This window comes from Citrus clementina, unplaced genomic scaffold (assembly GCF_000493195.1).
Source record: "Citrus clementina cultivar Clemenules unplaced genomic scaffold, Citrus_clementina_v1.0 scaffold_1, whole genome shotgun sequence".
NCBI classification, from domain to species: domain Eukaryota; kingdom Viridiplantae; phylum Streptophyta; class Magnoliopsida; order Sapindales; family Rutaceae; genus Citrus; species Citrus x clementina.
The window spans coordinates 3,381,221-3,401,906 of record NW_006263303.1 but is presented as its reverse complement, the minus strand read 5'-3'; the positions used below and the strand labels follow the sequence as shown (position 1 = coordinate 3,401,906).

The following is a 20,686-nucleotide window of genomic DNA, read 5'->3' as shown; positions in this document are numbered from 1 at the left end:
TGACTATAATCAATTTGAATCTCCCACAATAAAAATAAGGTTAGTTATTACGTTGATCTTATTTATTTTATTGCTAACATCACAACCAAAGCCAAAAGAAAATAAGATTGAATATCAAGAATCAAAAGGCAAGATTACAAGATTTGAAGAAGCAAATGAAGACAAAAGACAACAAGAATAGAAGACTGAAGTTTTTAACTTTAGAAATTTAGAACTTTGAGAATTTTAAAGATATGTGAAGACTTTATTTAAAAACTCATCCATCCAAGAACCTGAAGATGGCTAATTTAACAAAGCTCAAATTTAAAGTCCTCGATATTTCTGGCAAAAACTACTTGTCATGGATCAAGCTTAGCAACATCCACTGAAGATCGCGTGAAAGCCATGATCTTCCACCTGTAAATTATCTTCAAAAGTGGACATTCCAATGGTAATATATAAAGTTAATGCTGCTTACATTGCTTTTGTATCATAATTGGACTCATACGGCCTTCTCATATGATTATGATTTTTGAGATAATAATTGACATTGTTTTTGTAACTTGGATTAATGATCGACCTGACTTAATAACCCAAACCGTATTTAAACCTGAATTAACAACCCAAAATTAAACCGAAATTCACATACGAATCATACTGAACCGAACCAAAATAAATTTTTAAACCCATTTGGGTTGAATTCTTAAACCCGAATGGGTTGCAAACCGAACCAAAAACCAGAAAAATCTAAGCAAAAACCGAAATGCCCACCCCTCTATCTATATATGTGACAAGTGACCACTTGTTTTTATTTATTTTAAATTTAGAAAATCAAAGTTAACAGCAGAAGCTCTCTACAATTTTAATTAATATCATTAAGCTCCTTTCTACTTTATTAATATGACTTTTGTTATCTTATATGATCAAGTAAGATACATAATTTTTCCACAGTCGTTAGATAAAAATTTAACAATTGTGAAAATAACATAATTTTATTATTTTATAATTTTACAACCGTTAGATTTTCATCAAACGATTGTATAAGAATTGTGACATAATCAATCTCCTGTTAATATTACATTTCGGCTAATACTTCCTGCATTAATATTATAACAATTTTTGAATTTTTTTATGTTATTTATTTGTGAATAATCGGTGTAAAAACCAAAAGGAGAGAAGAGGACGCTTGAAAAGTAGAAGCTTTTGAACACAGAACCACCTCCCGTTTTAAGCTTTTAAAGTTAAAATTCCATTTCGGTTTCTCCCCAAATTGGAAAAAATAAAATATAAAAATAAAAAGCTGTAAACTTTTGATTCTAGGGTTCCCAATTCAATCACAATTTAGTGATTGTTCAACCATCATTTATCTCCCAAAATAAAAAATAAAATAAAAGTTAAGTAAAAGTTAGGGTTTTAGTTTGAAAAAAGTTTGATTATGGATCGTCTCCGTCCAAGACAGAGGTCGGTTTTTACAGGCTTTACTAAAACTGAGGTAAAAATGCGATCTTTTTATCTGGGTATTGATCAATTTTTGGTATTATTTGCAAATGCACTTGATTTTCAGAAAATGCTGCTTCACTTCCTCTGCTTAATTTTTGTTCTTTTCGTTTTGGAAAAAGAAACATAGCTGAAATGTGGGAGTGCTGGTTTGTTTATTTATTTATTTTTTTAAACAAGAATATTGGTAATTCTTTGGCAAGTATGAATTTTTAGTTCTCTTTAATCATTGCATTCTTTTGGGTTTGTATCAGTTTGGTTCATTAGCGCGTGGATAATTCATTTGATTGTGTGCCGTGTACGATTTGTATTAAGTCATTTCCTGTTTATTATCTTAAAGCTTTAACAATTTTTTTCCATAAGAAGTCGATTTATGTCCTATCACACACAATCTTGTCTAGCCCTGCTTTTATTGAAATTGTGATCTTAATTATCGATATTTATGGCCTTTTTTCTTTGTGCCATTGTTTTATGATGAGCACCTGATTTTGTGTCATTCCTCACAAATAGCTTGAGAAGATGGAGAAATTGTTAATGGAATCGAAAGATGACTTGCTTAGCAAGGAATTTTGTCAAAAGATTGCAAAAAGTTTCAGGTGAGTTATGCTTCATGTATATATGTATTTGGTTTTGTGCTATCAAATTATTTGGATTGGGAAATAGATACGTACACAACTCTGTGGGAGTGGTAGGTTTTGGCACTAACCCTTTTCGTTTTGGGATGTTATCTCATTGCAGTTGCTCTGCTGGTCGAGCTGGGAAACCTGTTGTTAAATGGACTGAGGTACTTAAACATCTGCTACAATCGATTTTTTCTTCTTTCCTCTAATGTGCTTTCATTAATCCTCCTGTCTTGTCCTGCCATTTGGAATGAGCTATAATGTCTGTATTTTTTCCATTCTTTTATTAATATGATTGTGTCCTAGGTACAAAGTTGGTTCCAAAGTAGGCAACAAGACAGACCAACCAAAGTTACCTCATCAACTAATGAGTCAAAAAAAGGATCTGATCTCCCGGATGCTTGCCCTCCAATTAAGGAACATGGAAGTTCTCAAGAGCCTAGAGGTGCTTCTTCTCTTAATTCGATTACTGAAACCGCAGAATATTGGATTTTTTTTTTCATTTTTCATATTTGTAGTATTTTAATTTTTGAATTGCTCAATAGCTAACTGCTGAACACTTGTAATTGTTACTTGATTTTTTTATTTGGGAATTTATTTCCTGATCACTAGTAATTAATTAATTATTTTTTTTTTTCATAACCAGGAGAAAAGGTTCCAGATGTATCAGAAATGGAATTTGAAGCTAGATCATCGAAAGATGGGGCATGGTAAGCTTACATATAATAAGCAAGAAAGGTTTGAATCATTACTTGAATGTTTAAGTGCATCCAGGTTGGAAGGCCTCTAGCATCTTTTGATATCAGAAAAATTTGCAATTTAAGGCGATCGCATAATGCTGTAGGTAACAACTGCAAGATGGGGCATAAGCATTATGTTTTTCCATCATTGTGGTTGAATGTACATAAATTAATGAGAAATATTGAAGAGGAAAATGCTTATGCAAGTAAAATGTTAAACAAATTGCCATATATTGAAATAACTTTTTTTTGGCACCGAGAAACCAAAATATCATGTTTTGACTTTGAGATGTGGTTTCATCTAATCTCTCTCTATCTCTCTTTCTGTGTGTGTGTGTGTGTGTTTATTTCAATTGTAGTTTACTCATCATAGCGTACCAACAGAATGCTGTCTATTGGTTGAAGGTTTTACATTTTACCAAAATAAGTACAATTTAAACATTGATGTAGCAAGCCCAAGAGGTGGACATATATGATGTCATTGGAAGTTCCAGTCTCTGACCCTAGATCATCAACAGCTGCATTATTAATTGCAACCTTCAGAAAATTCACAGATAGCTGGCTTGCTTCATTTTAGAATTAAGTTTCGATAAACTGAAAGTAGTTACACGTATTGATTGATATATAGGCTTTAAAGCTTAAACATTGAATAATTATGTTTGGATGTGCAGGTATGATGTTGATATGTTTCTAGCTCACAGGTTTCTTGATTGTGGCGAAGCTGTAAGTATTTAGCTCGTAACAATTTGCTTTACTCTATAGAGTAGTACTGATTTTTTTAACTGATGTTAAATATTCTTGTGACTATGGCTATAATATTTAAAAGGGGCAGGCTCCTAGACTAAATTCTTTCTGTACAAATAAAGCGGTAATTAGGTGGTATTGACCATCATGTATGTGATTATCAATAAACCAGTCTATTTTGTTGTCTCTGTTTCATAATTCAATTGATAAAATTTCTAATTTATTAAAGGAAGTTCGTGTTAGATTTGTGGGATTTGGGGCGGACGAAGATGAATGGGTTAATGTAAAAAATGCGGTGCGAGAACGCTCTGTCCCTTTGGAGCCTTCAGATTGCCATAAGTTGAAGGTTGGAGGTCATGTACTTTGCTTCCAGGTGATTTTAAACTCGTTGCTTTCTTGGAAACAATATCAGAACTTTTCTCAGTATCTGCCATTTCATCTTAAACTTAGTTTGTCTTATTTAAATGTCAGGAAAGGAGAGATCAAGGCATCCATTATGATGCTCACATAGCAGAAATTCATAGAAGAATGCATGATATTAGGGGATGCAGGTGCCTGTTTTTAGTTCGATATAATCATGACAATACTGAGGCAAGTACTGCTTTAACATTTTTCATTGTCAATATTGAATGGTTATTAGGTTGTCCACTGATTGGTTTTCTTTTATCCAGGAGAGAGTTCGTTTGAGGAGATTATGTTGCAGGCCAACGTTTTAGATCATTGATGCAATGCACGAGATTTAATCTACAGCTCACATTTTTGTCTTATTGTGTTGAGCTAGTAGGAATATCGACTGATAGTCTAATGTCTATTAACGCGGACATTATGGATGTAAAAACCTTAACCACATGCTACTACTAATTGTCTATATGCGGTATATATCCCAATTGCTATCTATTCTGGCATCAAGGCTTCCCACGCTCGTTGTGGAATATACCGAGATGATCGAAAGAAATAATCGTATACACTCAATGGCTGTAGCTTATATTTTGGACAGCCACAACTCTCAGAATCTCTCTGGAAATAGATCTCTTGTTATTACCATTGAGAAGGGACCAGAATTTGACGTGGTTTACTCCGTAACATCAGAAACTTAACAAAATACCAGTGCCATATCTAGCATAACGGTAGGCTTTTTCTTTTTTTTTTTAGGGAAATTTTTAATCTACTCTTAAATAAATTGATATTTTGTACCGCACACTCAAAAAAATTGACGTGTTGCACTGTGCCCTCAATTCCGTTAATTTTTCAATTATTTCTAACGGCTCCATCTAATTTTTGATTGAATGACAAAAATGCCCCTCTATATGAAAAAAAACAAAATTTTTAGTTCATTTAATTTTTTAAGGCTTTTTTTTTTCAATTGCAATAAAAAAATTTTCTTGTTACATGTACATTGTCACCACTATTATTTTTCCTTTAATTTTTTAAAGATTTTTATTTCAATTGCAATAATAAAAATGTCTTATTACATGTACATTTGTCATCACTATTATTTTTCCTTTAATTTTTTAAAGATTTTTATTTCAATTGCAATAAAGAGAATTCCCATTAAAATTAATTTAAAGAGTGAACTTTCAATTTTACCCCTCCACCGTTAAATTTAACTGAGAAAATAACGGAATTAGAAATACTGTGCAACAAGTCAAATTTATTGGGGACACGGTACAAAATATCAATTTATTTAGGGATAAATTAAAAATTTCCCTTTTTTTTATAGTACATTATGGTTGCCAAATAAACTAAAATGATCAAAACAGGAACAGAAGGCTTGACCATTGTATCCCACGAAAGTCCATGTCCATCAAAAAACAACCTGCCAATCTTCTCTCCATGTTAATGTATGAACGAAAGCACAAGAGGCAAACCTTTCGATTTCTCGCTTAAGTCAATGCCATCAGATCAAACGGTGCACCTTAGAACTTGAAAATATTGTTAGCAACTGACTAGTGAGCATATTTTGTCAAACCGTGTTTTAACAGCAAATGCAAGCCAAACTCAAGACATAGGGTACGCTTAGAATTGTTTAGAATTGAGATGCTGTAACTTTTAAGTTACACCTACTGTGGAAAAAAAACTGCAACTATAAAACAAAAATTAGTAATATATAATAAATATAAATTTTAAATAATAATTTTGATTAAATTATTAAAAATGTAATAAATTTTCTATTATACAAGTGAAAAATCATATTAGCATAACTTCCAAACTGCAGTAGCTAGTATTTACCAAACACTTTAATGCTGTAACTTTTAAGTTACAACTGTTCAACCTTGATCCCAAACGCACCCATAATAATCCTAAACCCATCTAATATAGGAGAAATATAGAGGCGTTGCAGCGAACACTATTGAAGAGGGGTATAAGCATAGACAGACATGCATTTGTTTGTCGAGTTCAATGTTAGTTAAAAGTTCTTCGAGTAAACCACGAGAAGTCTACAAATTCACCAGTTCCAAAACTATAAAGAATCCTGTCCATTCTATGAAACACAAAAATATCATGAGCAACGTCCAGTCAGTACTTCGGCTCTGGGTGGGGGGGTGTCCTGAGCATAATGAAGTTGCCACTTCATTGACAACTCGGGGGAAAATGAGAGCAGTAAATTTTAGTATCACCCTGTATGAATGAAATGAAAAACAGATCAGTCATGCAATAATACAATGACCCAACCTGCTTTAGCTTGTGAACATAAATAATTAGCTGCGTCAAACTTGACAATATTTAGGCACCAAGGAAATGAAAGAACAAGGAGATGTTTGGTTAATAACTTCACCATACTCACCTAATCCATGGATGTACGGAAGTTCAGGGACATAGTCTCAAAATTATTAAACCTTAAGATCAGTGATAATATTGAAAAAACACAGCCACAGAGATTCAACAACACTGATGAAGCTTTTGCAGAAATAAAGGCCCAGAGTCTTACCAGCTGAATACACAGAAGTAACCATTGCTTGGTATAGTGGCCAACAAAAAGATTACAGCTTCCACTGAGTACATAAATGTAATATCAATGATAATTTATAAATAAAACTGGCCACAATGCGAGCATGAGATAAGGCAAGAATTCACGCAGACGGATAGTAGTTCCAGTAACCCAACAACATTCCCAAGACTTACCGAGTTCACAATTACTTGGCTTCGTGTTACCAGAAATCTTATGCTGGAATGAAAGCCTTGACAACTGTGCTTCAGCTGTCCAAGATCTTGACCAAAATTAGTAACCCTTACATGATAATAAACACAAAGACTAAAAGAAGATTAACATAGTCAAGCCTTATTAAACTTAACAAACAAAATGATGCCACGACTTACCATGCTGACAACTGCTTGCTTTCTTGGTACACTTCCTACATAGGTATCTAAATAGGCTTGCCTACTGTGTTTCTGCTCCCAAGATCTTGACCAAAATTAGCAGCTGATACTTAATTATACACAGAAACACTAGTAGGTAAAAATAGTCGAGCCTCATTGTGCAGATAAACTTACAGAGTTAGACAGAAGCAACATGCATTATACCTGGCTAAACATTAGTCTAAACAAAGGACATCAGCAATTAGAGTGTGGTCAAGACAAAAAGTACCAATATTTGAATCTAACATAGAATTTAATACATCAATGACTAGCCTGAGAAAATAATTTGCACATGGTTACTCCACGAAAGCCAGTGCGTGAATTGATCAATGACCCAATACATATCTAAAATTATAAATTTTATCCATGAAAAGGCTTATCCTGAGAGATTCATAATTCTCTGAATAAGCAATCACCATCAGCTTGTAAGTCGGAAAATCAGTGTTACCAGAGCCACTCAGGTCACATAGTATCTTGTAGGGAATAATGTATAGAAAAAAAAAATGGTAGTTGAATATGTCTGCACTAGAAGAGATGGAGGTTTCGGAGGTTGGAAATCAGCATGCTTGAGCAAATGGAACAAGAGCTTTTCAATATTCATATAAACTTGGGATGGGGCAAGTATGTGCATAAATTTATAGCATAAAAATTGATAATAATAAGCTTACAAAACCACTAGAGAGTAAACAAAATAGATAACACTCTCTCTATTTCTTTCAGGTCAAATTGAGACATAACAGAATCAAGTCCATAACAGGGTGAGAAAAATAACTACAGACTGACTGGCTGGACAGTCTCTACATTGCAACCCATTTTCCAGGTTCCCAAAATACCATTCATGATAAAACATGACCTGTGCACATGCCTTCAACCTAGAGATTATTTTTCAAAACTATACAAGCGCTGTAACAATAGGTAACAGTTAACCATCCCAGTGGCTATGAGATATCTAATACTAGTTCATATCGATTTCATCACAATTGAAAGACAGTGCACAGGTGTTTGTAGCAGATGCTACATAATAGCAACAGTAAAGTAGAGTTTTGCATACATCAACTCCCAAATGCCATGATTGGTCAACTCAGCTAAAGAGGAACTCAGCTTCACAAGCAGGTGAAGTAAATGGTGAAGACTGTTTGCAGTTGTAGAAGTGCAAGATCAAAATAAATCAAGTGGCATTCCAACAAAACTTTGAATTCATGAGACAGTTCGACCATAGCAAACAGATGCGATATAAAGATTCTTTGCCCATTTCTCCTGCAAGATAAAATATAAAGAAAGGCAGCACCAAGTGACTACTTACTCTCATAGGAATAAACTATGGCTAAAGGAAAAACAAATAGAAATAAAGTAGTTTAAAATGAACATGATAAGAATATCTCACAATCCACCTTGACATGAGTGCTAGGAAAAGCAGAAGTTCGGAGAGTCTCTTGAGTTTCATCAGCCGGTTTTCTTCTAGGAACACTGAGAACAAAAGCAGCCTGGTCCCAGGTAGCCGCAGTTGATGTGATACGATAGCCACTATCCCATCTCCGGTGAATACCTTCACTAGGATACAGAAAATCCAGTTCCACAACCTGCAGTGGAAAAATTATTTTATAACAGAGATATTTTCTTAGACACCAAAAAGATTCCTGCTTCCACAGATATTCACAAATCCCAACATATACCTGATCAGAAAATCCTGCACCACGAGACATAACAATTGCCCATCTACTTCCAGCAGTGGCCATAGCAGTTACATAAAAACCCTCCCTCCATTTTTTATTGATCCACTTAAAGGGAAATGAATCACTGACTTTATAGGATTGCTGCAAATACTGTGTACCTATTCAAATAAAACAATAAAAATCTAAGCAACCTGGGTATTAAAAAATGTTATACCATAGCTGCTTTGCAGATATACCAACTAACCTTTAGACATTACAACTAATGAGCTACCATTATTCGCTCCTGCTATTGCACTAATGTAGTAGTTTTTCTCCCACTGTTCCATAATCCATTCCTTCAAAATAAGACCAGAATTTGCAAGGTTAATTTGTTGAATTAAAAATAAAAGAAACCCTACATGCAAGAAAATACATCCTCATCACCTAGTGAAATAAATGATGCTACTTGCCCTACTTCAGATTTATAATAACCGACTTCAAAATGGAAATGTAACAACCTTATGAAGAAAGTAAGGCGAAAGTTCATAGACTTGAGCTGAGAAACCAGTGCCTGCATCCATAATTAGAGCCCACAGGTTTGAACATGAAGCTACGCTACTGATAAATAATCCATCTTCGTTTCCTTTCTCAATATGTTGGGAAAGTCTCGCATCAGCCACATTATAATGATATCTACAAAGAAGGGTAACAGGTTAACTAATTAACATTCCATCATTAACTTATTATCCTTCCATCATTAAATTGAAGAGTGCTGAAAGCAATTTCCAAGTAAATACCTCTGCTTCATAGGCCGACGGGCATTATAGACACTGATCCACTGAGTTGCTGGCATTCCCATTCGAACCTTTTTCTTTGGTTGCTCATCTTCTTCCTCCTCCATTGTCAATCGTCCTCTCTTATGTCCTACTTGATATATAAGCTTCACCAACAGAAAGTATACATGTCAAATGAAAAATCTAATCGAAAATCTGAAAAGTTCCTGACCCAACAGCCCTTATGCCAGAAAACATAGATGCAAGAACATGAAAAGTACCTTCTGTGCACCATCAGTGTTAATTGGCCTAATATCTGGGTTTGGGCCAACAATCCCATCAAAAAGAGAGATGTATTTTGCATAATTGGGTTCCTCATCAAACTTCAAATTAACCACATACTCAACAAACAGTCGAAAAGGCTGGGGACAAAAGCAACACAAAGTTTCTGGGGAAGTGGCCATCTTCTTCTTGCAAACAAGGAATCCTTTATTTTCTCCCTAAGCAAACCACTAAATTAGAATAATGGACAAACCAATGACAAATACAACACCAAACATTAGAAAAACTGCGCACCTGATATCCTTGCCAAGGAAGCCGACCACGAAGAAGAAAAATGAGTGTATAAGCAAGAGACTCAAGGTCATCTCTCCTGCTACCAGTTCTACCAAGATGAGCATGCACACTAGCGTACCGCACTGTTCCCCTGTAGTTCATGAACCAATGAATCAGAATCAATAAAATAATATTTCAGAAGTAAAAGCTGTAAGTAAATGAACGTATCACCTAATAGTAAAAACAATTTAATTCAACCTGAAAACATCTGGACGTTGATCATATTCGACATGTTGACCAGTTGAACTATCTCGCCACCTGGTTGCTGTATTATAACAAAGACAGCAAAAATGATGACTCATTAGAGAAACTCTATTGCTAGATTGAGAAGATAAAAGTGTTATATAAATTACCTAACCCAAGGTCAACAAGAAAAAGCTTTTTCTCATCAGGAGTTTCAGGGGGACCAAGCAAAAAGTTCTCAGGTTTCACATCCCCGTGCACATATCTGCCAAAATAAAGCAGCAACGTTATGGTACCATATACATGGCAATAATAAAAGATAAACAAGAAAGAACCATCGTTAATGATTTTGAAAAAGAAATTATAATGATTATAAGGAGACATGATAGTAAGAAATATCACCCTCTCGAGTGCATCTTCTCCAATATAGAGATTGCTTCAATGGCAATGCATGCAACCATTTCAATTGACATCCTGAGTTGGAAAAGCAAAAGTAAACACTCGATGGAGATAAAGTGGTCAAGTCAATAACAGCTATAGGATGGATATCATCTAGCTATCAGTTTCCATAAGAACTTACGTGTGTGAATTATTATTCCAAACATCCCATAAACTGGGACCAAGCATATCCATGACCTGCATGCAGAATTGAATAATCATTCTAACCATTTCAAAAACCATAAGATTAGAAGCTACAACCTCTTGGTCATAACAAACAGAAAGTGCGATAACACAAACACATACCATGACATAGTAGTCACCTTGTCGGCCCTTGAAGTGAACCCGTGGTACACCATGACTGCCGCCAAGCGCACTGTGCAGACAGCAGAGAAAGTAAAAGTTAAACCTCACATACAACATGACTTCTCAATTTTTATATTAACATACAAAAATATAATAAATGAACAAAACTAAAGAAAGAGCGAAAAACAAAACAAACGATAAGATCAGACAGAAGCCTCACTTGTAAACTTGCCACTCATAAGGCGGTCCATAATTACAACCTTTGCTACTTCTATGTTCAAACTTTAAAGCTACCTAAAATACACAGAGAAACACAAGTGAGGTGCAATAATAAACAACATAGAAAGAAATTTTGGTAACATTCCCACACCTCTACAGCTCCTGGGCCAGTTCTCTCATTGGTATTTGTCGGACCAATTCGTCGACCAACATAGACTTGTCCAAATCCACCTTTTCCCAGTTTCCTATCTATTCTGTACACTGGGGAACCACCAACTTGGACCTGTTATCATGAAATAAAGGAATAAATGTATTTAGAATTCAGTAACAACATTTCGCATCTTTACAGGTGAAATCAGTAACCTGCCAACTGAAGACATTATTCACGACAACAATTAAGAAGATAGATAGAGAAAAGAAATACCATAAATAATCCATAACACAATTTTAGACAAGTGATACAGTGTAAAAAGATGTATAATGCTAGCAGTCAAAAAACAAATTACAACTACAGCGACAATTTCAAAGACAGCTCTAGGAAAACTGAAAAGATAAAACTTCAATATTCATCTCCTACATTCCCTCTAATGCCAAACCAAATAAACCCTCAAAAGGAACCTTTAATTCAAAATTCAAAATTTTCTTTCCTTTTCCTAAGTTCAGCTCTCAGCTCACAAAAAAATTGAAGATTAAATAACACTGAACATTTACCCAATTTTTTAATTCCCTTTTTCTTTCCCCTTTTTTTGGCATTTTCCTTGAAAAAAAAAATGAAAATGGTTCAAAAGAAAGGAAAAAGGAAAAATTAACCTTCTCAGGAAGAGGAGCTGTGCTTCCTTCATCCTCGGCTCCGGCACCTTTATCGGCACTACGGCCACCGCTATCGTACTCATCCATCTTTTTCACCGCAACCTCTTCTCTCAAAAATCTAATGTCTTGCTTTTCCTTAAACGGCGTCGTTGCTTCCTCAACGTTCACAATATTATTATTGTCGTCGGCAGCGTCAACGATCGTGATATTACCTTTCTTTCTCCTCTGTTGCCGACTTCGAACAGTCAGCCTTTTGTTGTTGTTATTATTATTATTATTATTATTATTGTCGGATTGTGGACTCCGGTTCGGATTGACGGCGGCCCGGTTTCTGCGAGCTCTGCTGCTACGCAGTTCACGCATCGTATAGATGATGTTCGTCCATGAATGAGAAGGTTCATGAAGCTTCTAGAATCCTCATCGGTCGGTCCAGATTCGATCGCAGCTCTGACCGATGAACGGTGATTACGATTTCGTTGATTTTTGCAAATGCAGTGAGAGAATATCAGGGTTTGCAGAGTGAGAATTTGGAGATCTGTGGAGGGAAATGGATTCTAGAGAGAGATGCTGATGAGAGAAAAGGAAATTTCTCCTTGATTTTTTTTCGTTTAATTACTCTGTTTTTTCTACTTTTATTTTTAATATTCCTCACTTAAATATTTATCGATGTTCGTAAAATTTCTTGTGGTCTTATGGAGGTTAAAACGGGCGCCAGAATGCGAAAATTGTCCAGATAATAATAATAATAATAATATAATATATATCATTCTAACTACGTACATCATTAAACAAAATCATTTTGACGTGTTTTTTATTCTCGGAAATATACGGAAATTAATTGACAAAAAAATTATTCGTTTAATTAATTTTCATGCTTGCATTGTTTTGTAGTTGAAAAGAATATATATAAATATATTTGTAATTAAACTTGTTTTACACCCATGTAATGTTTCTTAACAAATATTTAAATAATAGGTGCTTGCAAGGTAGGGAACGATATAGTTTGTTAAATGTAACGTAGAGTGCTTCTACTGATTTTATATACTAGAGTTAGAATATTGGTGCATTGGAGTTTAAACACATAAAATTTTAGCATAACTTAAATATTTAACAATCATTTTTTAAAAAACTACATATATTTCATAAGTCAATCAAGCATCTATGTAAAAGAAAAAGACGATTTTTTTTTTATATAAGAGAATTTAGATTATTTCACTTGCGACAACATTAAATTTTCATCGCCCTAATATTATTATTAAGCTATCATGCACCTCACTTCATCGCTTTTATTCATGTAATTATATATTAAATATATTTAAATATTAGAATTAAACGTCTGGTGTTGAGTTGATTTATTCTCAACTTCACTATACGTGTAAGTATAATAATATATTATTTAAATTTAATTAATTTCATATTCTTAAACACTAATAACTAGTGGTATTTTATAAAAAAAAGTTAACAAAAAAAAATCAAATAAGAATTGAATCTAAATCCCTCGAAATATTACATTCTTTTAGAATAAAAATCTTGAACTTTTACAATACCGATAAAATAATAATAAAAGTCTATCAACTAGACTATCATTTGATACAATCTTTTAATTTCGAGCGTAATGAGACAATTCTAGGGTCAATAAAAACCAAAAAGAAAGGAAAGCATTTATCAAACGAGCGAGCTTTTCTTTTGATGCTTTAGAATGTTCGAGGCCCTGGCTCTTTTACAAGATGAGCCGTGTTTGAGATGATGTGGTTACTTGGGTATTTATATATAATGATGATTGGTTTGATAATTATAAAGAACACTCGTGATGGGGCATGAAAGAACTTTATGGCAAGGCTACTAGCCTACTACGTAATGTACCTGAGTGAACTTAAGGACGAACAACATAAAGTAAGAACGGAAAAGGGGGGGGGGGGGGGGGGGGAAAGATTTAAAGACGTGATGGGGACACTTTAGGGGGTACATTTCTTAGGATTCCTCCTAATTCGTTCGTCTTTGGAGATAATAAATAAGTTAATAGGAAGTCCAATTTTATTTCACATCAGCTGATGGCTACGAGCGTTGTTTGTGTGAGAGTTACGTGTAGAATATAATTATACAGTATTGCAATGACACTTAACGAAAATTCATTCTCTTTTGGGCTTGTCATATTTTGCACTGCGAAGAATCGGAATCCGCATCTTCTTTAGTGAAAAATGAAAGAGAATATGGATGCATCATCTATCTTTCATTTCATATATCTCCAAGCACTGAAACCTTTGTTCCATGGCACTTAGCCTAGCAATAGCAACCCCTCAGTCCCCACGGACCCCACGGGCACTTGCCATCGACCGAAAGACGTCGCTGCTTCGCTGCTTCTGTAAATGATAACCCCTCTTCGAGTAGCCCGGCCCATTAATCTACAGACCAATCTTGATTTTTTGGGCTTGTTAACTACCAAGTCCCCAACCAATAAGGAATACGAGCTCCGTTTCATTTTGGTTGAGGAGAATTAGCTTCGCGGGGACGAATGATTGACCCTCTCGAGTTTGTTGTTACAAGATCAATTGATCTGGGGTGAGATTCAAATTCAATCATGGGTTTGATCAATATCACAACATTATGAATTGTAGGTGCTCAGTTTTGTGTAGTCAAAGTTCTATTGTGCCACGTGTCCCGTATCTTTTAAATAATAATAAAAAAGAGATAAAACTTGGGACGTGCATGAAATTAAGGAAAAAGAAAAAAGTTGTATACTCCAGAACAGGACATTGCATAAAGGTTAGAGACGTAAAAGAAAAGGCGTGCCTACTCGGGCAACTAGATGGGGCTGAACATTCTCCCATCGACAGATGAAAAAAAATCTCTCTCTGATGGAGCATTGACTTATTGACAATCTTTTATTAATTAAATGTTAACTCTTTAAGTGTTAAAAAGAGTGTCTTTACAATTAAAAGACGGATGCTCGATATTTTGTGAGTGAAAAGCCCACTGACAACTCTGACATTTTTTGGCATGAAGGATTTGGAGCACCCTCAGTATAATCGATAATAGAATAGCCTTTTAAATGAAAGTCAAATATAGTCAGCCGCTATGGCAATCGTTCCTATTAATAATGTTTTGGTCTATATCTTTAATTATGGCCGATCTTTGACTTAACTATCAACTAGGAGCTACACACATTATTTCAAATATAGCTATATATGTGTGTATACAACATAACACACACATATACATATATGTATATATGTAAATTTGTCAAGCTTATGGAAATTAATTAATCTTCAGGAAAAATAATATACAGAGAACCGGCTGATTATTGCAGACGGGAATTGTTGACTTCACTCTGTAATTAATTTCCGAAAGTAAGAACAAGATTTAATCATTTTCTGGATATATAGTGTTGTCAATATGACATCTAATCAATGCCTATAATGTTAACAATTATTATGGGTCCTCGCATTCGCATGCGTATGTGGATGAACCATGGCCTGGCTATGCAATGAAGGAGAAGCAACTCATTATATAACTCACTATTAGCAAAAAATCATTGCCATATTGGCGACTTTTCCACTGCACACACACGGGCGGAGCCATCATATTGATTGACTGAAGACTTATTCAACGGCAATATAAAAAATTTCAAAAAAGTAATAAATATTTAAATTTAAAAGATTTATCATACTTCAACAAATGTTTACAATTGTCCTTAAGATTATCCTTTATGAGTTTTCATTTATTGATAACATTGTATTACAACTTCATTATCAATATTATTAAATAAGTCTTTTTTCATATAAACAATCAAAATAAACAAATGTTTAGGGATTTTTTATGGGTGCTACACTGACGGTGGAATTGGAAAAGGTAAGATTAATAAAAAATTATTAATGAGTTTGTGGGCTGTTTGAAAATCAAATTAATATTAATATTTATGGACTTGATTTTAGTTTGCAAAACCCATCTCTTTTGATTTGAATTTAAAAAATTGGAGTGTGAGAATTTAAGTGTAACTATGTATTGCGAGCTTGACTATAAATTAGCGGAGGCTTGAAAAAAATTTATTCAGAATTTTAGACAAACTAGATTAATTATTAAAGGAAATTTTTTTTCCAGTCTCCTATAGTAAATCCGCCCTTGCACATACACATATATATACGTACATATATAGTTTCAATCTTTGAAATAACGTGAGTAATTTTTTAAAATTAACAATTTAATTAATTATGTGATCATATAAAACCTTTGAACTGCATCTCTTTGATTTTATTGATTGAGTTCAATATAGCAATGTTAACAGTAAGGGTGGGCAAACTCAATCCAACTTAATGGATCCAATCTAACCTAATCTAACCTAATTTAATTTCAACGGGTTGAGTATGTTATTATGGATTAATTGGGTCAATTTTTTCGAACCCAATTAATAGTTGGGTCGTGTTGGGTTAATTATAATAAACCCCATTTAACCCAACCCAATCCACATAAATAATAATAATAATATAATTCTCAATTTGAAAAATCCTAAAAATCTGAACGGCTAATCTAGTTTTTATCCTCTTTTTATTCTTTTATAAAAAAGACTATTTTGTTCTTACATTTACTATAAACTCTAATATCAAAACTAAAATTACTCTCTTAAATCCCAATTCTCAGTCAACTAAGGTATTTCTCTGATTTATTCATTATATATTCTTTGTTTTTTTTTTCGAATACTAGACAATGAATAGAATTTTCATGCTATAATATATTTATATTGAATTTAAATAAGTTTTATTACAAGCTTCATGTCTTATTATTTATTTAATTTTTAATTTTGATTCGATCTTCAAATTTTCAACCCAATCAACCCACCCCGATAATTTAAGGGTTATGTTGGATTGGGTTAAATATGTTTATTTAATTGGATTGAATTGTTTTTATTTCAACCATTTAATAATGGGGTGAGTTAGGTTTTCACAAACACTATCCAACCCAACCCATACACACCCCTAATTAACAGAGTTAAGAGTTAATTAAAAGAATATTTATATTTGAACCAAACTATAAGATAATTATAAAATTATAAAATTAGATGGTGTTATAATGATAAGTAAAAAATTAGTATGATTTTTAATTAAAATTATAACACCTTACGGTTTTATGAATATTTTTATCACCTTTGTATCACCATCAGGACTCTTTATTATTTAGTATCATGTGTCAGTTGTTTTTAAAATATATGCGTAAATATCTGCACATTTTTAATTTGTAACAAACAAGAAGTTCCAGCCACCGGGTTCCCTTTTACTCTCGAGTCATTAACTATTGCCACTTGATATTGAGAAATTCGGTGTAAAATTGAAAAACTAAAAACGAAAAATCAACTGAACGGAAAATAAGAAAATTGTTTCATAAATATGTACAGTAGACGCGGGGGGGGGGGGGGATATTGCCACGTCAGCCGTAGAGGGTGGCCGCAGCTTCCCGGGCCGCGTTCCATTTCTGCAGCCTCAGCTGCTGGTAAAACTTCTTAATGAACTCCTCAGCCTCCTTGTCCACGTGGCAGTCCTTGTCATCATCCCTCAACGGGAACGGCGAGTCCGTTACCCTCACCCCACGCCTCACTGGACCCACCAACGGCGACGCCTCTGCCACGTCGACATCCGACGCGGCCACGTCATCATCCTCACGGTAACAGCTGGCCACTGCAGCAGAAGCAGCCTGGCGTTTGTTGTCCTTAGCGTGGTGAAGGATTTTGCGCCTGCTGACGTGGAGGCTGGGGATGACGTACGGTTGATAAGCCGGACTGTTACTGCAGCTAAACTCGTACTCTCGAGGACAGACGAAAGAGGCGTGCATGTCATGTGACCGGCAAGTGATGGCGCCGTAGTCGTAGAGCACGGCGTCGTTTAGAGCCTTCCCTATGAACTTGCTCTTGGTGATACCCTTCTGTATCATGAACAAAATTACACGTACCATTTTGCATAGCTTCTTTGCTATCACCGGCGGGCTCGCCTCCATTATTTTTATTTATAAGTTATAGAATAAAGTTATTGTGTGAGCTTAAAGCGAAGAGGAAGAGAGGTATTTAAAGAGCCGAAAGAGCAGACTGACCACATAAACAATATTTTTTATTTTGTGTTGTAATAATAACAAATTATTTTTACTCATTGTTTTGTTTTGCGCTGTCTGTTTTTTGTTTGATATTTTAATTTGTTAGTGCATTTCTTTAATTCACAGTGTGAGTTTCAAGTTAGTTGCAAACAAGTGTTTTTAATTTAGTGTCTAAGTATTAATTAATTAATTAATTGGTGTAGGGTCTTGATTTTGATTGAGTTGACAAATTTCGGAATATTGATTATATTATCATCATGCTTATCGCATTCATTAATGAGAGATCAAAACGATAATCCAATCCAATTCTGGTGGGAATTTCGGTTTGACTATTGCAATTAAAACTTGGCATCGGTAATCGATAGTACATAAAAAAATATATACAAAAGGAAAAATAATCAAATTTTGAAGAGAATTGTCAAGTAGACCCTAATCTTATAATTAAGAATGGACAAAATAAATATCTTCCTTACTTTGAACCGTTTTAATTATTATTGTGTGTGCGGTTCTTTCATCTCTTCTTTTTGTGAAACCAACCTCTCTATCAGACAAAAGAAAAAAACAAAGAAAAGAAAAGTCTTAACGGTATATTTGATATCCCAAAAGCGATGGGAAAAAAAAAACAAGGAAAAGAATTATGCGCGTCAATTCTTAAAATGTTAAGTGTCATCTAAGTAAAGATAATTGAAAAAAGTGAAAGTATGGTATAATATTAGGAGATGATTATATCTTAATACATAAGTTATTGACCATGAATAATGTGACTCAAATGTAGGGATGACAATGGGGTGGGGGTGGGGGTGGGGAGACCTATCTCATTCTCCACCCCATTAAAAAAATTCACCTTCATTTCCCATCTCATTCCCCAATAAATTTATGCTGTGTTTACTTTATGGAGTGTGAGTGTGGAGTGTGGATTCCTTCAACTCCAGTGTTTACTTACCATTTTTAAGGGGGGAGTGGGATTCCCACTCCGTGGGTCCCACCTAATTTTGGAGTGGGGAGTGGGATTCCCACTCCCATGGGGGGAGGTGGGACCACTCCCTCCTCTTCCCTTTTTACCCTCATAATTAAAATAAATAAATAATATCATATTTATTAAAAATAATAATTATAAACATATTTATTTTATTAAATTTAATAAAATAAAAATAAATAAATATTATATTTATTTAAATAATAATATTATTTTATTTTATAAATTAAATTCATTAAAAATAATAATATTAAACATTAATTTTAATAAATATTAATTATTTATTTAATTAATAATAATAAATAGTTTATTCTAAGAAAATATTAATTTTGTACTATATTATCAATAATAATGTTTCATTAGTGTTGCTATTATTAATAATTTTTATTCACATAATTTAAATTTAAATTAATTAAAAAATTATGATTTACATAATTAAGAATATTAATAATTATTATTAATTTACAAACATAATAAAATATTGATTTTATTTTTTAAATATATTTTTTATTAATTTTTTAATTATAAATTATAATTCTTTAAATAAAGGTAAAATTGTAATTTAAAATTATTTACTCTCAATCCAAGATAATGTAAACACATGAATTGGATTCTGGTTTCAATTTCATTCTCTCATTCCAATGTAAGTAAACAACCTACTCTCATTCCCACTCTACACTCCTAATCCTAGGATCCCACTCCTCAAGATTCATACTCCAATCCAAAATGTAAACGCTACCTAATCCTAGTGGGGTGGGAATGGGGAATCTCTACACGGGGAATGATTTCCTCATCCTCACTCCATTCCTCATTTATTTTTTTTTATAATAGATACAGATACGTAATTTCAATAAATTAAAAATTAAATACTTAAATAAAATTATTATCATATTATAAAGTATTTAAATTATTTTTAAAAAATTTCCAAATGTTTGAAATAATATCTTGAAATGATATCAAAATTGAAAAATGTTTTAAGATAGCAATATTTTAGGAGAGAAAAGAAAACATAAAAATGTTTTAGGTTGAATAAAAATTATATTATAAGGTTTTCTTTTAATTATAGTCCATTTATGTTAAGTAAAAATAAAAAAAAATTAATTAACTAACATTGTAATTGATAAAATAAAAGTTAGAAAAATATTTATATATAATGGGGATTGGGGTGGGGAGTACAAAACCAAACCACACCCCATTAAGAATTTGAGAATTATTTTTCCCCCATTCCCCACTCTATTCCCCACAAATTATTCAAAATCCACTCCATTTGGGGTGAAGCCCCAAACCCATGGAAGATTTTGCCATCCTTACTCAAAGGCAGTGGGCTTTACTTCAACAGAAGAGCAACTGAAATTTTTGACAAACATAAATGATTCTGTCAATTTTTTTTTTTTTTGCGAGAAAAATGATTTTGTTACGGTGCTTTGTAAAGCTTCGAGGTTTCTAGTTTTAAGCCAAGCTTGATCAGGTTGGTAGGAATTAGGTCTAACAATAGGTCGTGTTGAGCAGTATCGTATTAAATTATATATTTGAACTCATCTATTAATTTATTTGAGTCAAAAAAATATAAATTTGAATCCATTCGTTAGTATTATTGTGATATCCAAATTGACCCATTTAACTCCCTCTTTTTAATAAATTTAAAATAATTGTTCGATATTCTGTCATATATTTTTAATTTAAAACACAAATACTAATTTTC

The 20,686-nt window shown here is 33.4% G+C and overlaps 3 protein-coding genes across 11 annotated transcripts; 1 reads left to right on the top strand and 2 right to left on the bottom strand.

The window, feature by feature from the left end:
- The first annotated feature begins 1,158 nt into the window (after positions 1 to 1,158).
- LOC18055052 (protein SAWADEE HOMEODOMAIN HOMOLOG 1) lies at positions 1,159 to 4,485 on the top strand. The gene is made up of 9 exons (XM_024192297.1): positions 1,159 to 1,471; positions 1,987 to 2,072; positions 2,215 to 2,260; positions 2,403 to 2,541; positions 2,743 to 2,806; positions 3,508 to 3,559; positions 3,810 to 3,953; positions 4,052 to 4,171; positions 4,252 to 4,485. Exons 1-9 carry the CDS (start codon positions 1,415 to 1,417, stop codon positions 4,294 to 4,296), a joined length of 753 nt encoding a protein of 250 aa, XP_024048065.1. The 5' UTR covers positions 1,159 to 1,414; the 3' UTR covers positions 4,297 to 4,485.
- Positions 4,486 to 5,790: 1,305 nt separating this feature from the next.
- On the bottom strand, positions 5,791 to 12,578 carry LOC18055051 (casein kinase 1-like protein HD16). 9 transcript variants are annotated; one of them, XR_002903838.1, is made up of 20 exons: positions 11,934 to 12,577; positions 11,275 to 11,406; positions 11,125 to 11,198; positions 10,905 to 10,974; positions 10,741 to 10,796; positions 10,563 to 10,634; positions 10,331 to 10,425; positions 10,176 to 10,242; positions 9,939 to 10,068; positions 9,644 to 9,862; positions 9,387 to 9,529; positions 9,108 to 9,282; positions 8,855 to 8,945; positions 8,611 to 8,768; positions 8,329 to 8,517; positions 7,989 to 8,194; positions 6,899 to 7,007; positions 6,704 to 6,778; positions 6,510 to 6,573; positions 5,794 to 6,199 (listed from the first exon to the last, which is right to left on the bottom strand). XR_002903838.1 is itself a non-coding variant. In XM_006450653.2 (16 exons), the coding sequence occupies exons 1-16, from the start codon at positions 12,294 to 12,296 to the stop codon at positions 8,135 to 8,137; spliced, it is 2,094 nt and encodes a 697-aa protein (XP_006450716.1). In that variant the 5' UTR covers positions 12,297 to 12,577; the 3' UTR covers positions 7,534 to 8,134. The 9 variants fall into 9 exon arrangements, 1 of the variants encoding a protein (XP_006450716.1); XR_002903836.1 differs by having other exon boundaries at positions 5,793 to 6,199; positions 6,704 to 7,007; XR_002903837.1 differs by having other exon boundaries at positions 5,793 to 6,199; positions 6,510 to 6,789.
- Positions 12,579 to 17,290: 4,712 nt separating this feature from the next.
- LOC18055050 lies at positions 17,291 to 17,915 on the bottom strand. The gene has a single exon (XM_006450651.2). The coding sequence runs from the start codon at positions 17,913 to 17,915 to the stop codon at positions 17,352 to 17,354; it is 564 nt and encodes a 187-aa protein (XP_006450714.1). The 3' UTR covers positions 17,291 to 17,351.
- Positions 17,916 to 20,686: the final 2,771 nt, after the last annotated feature.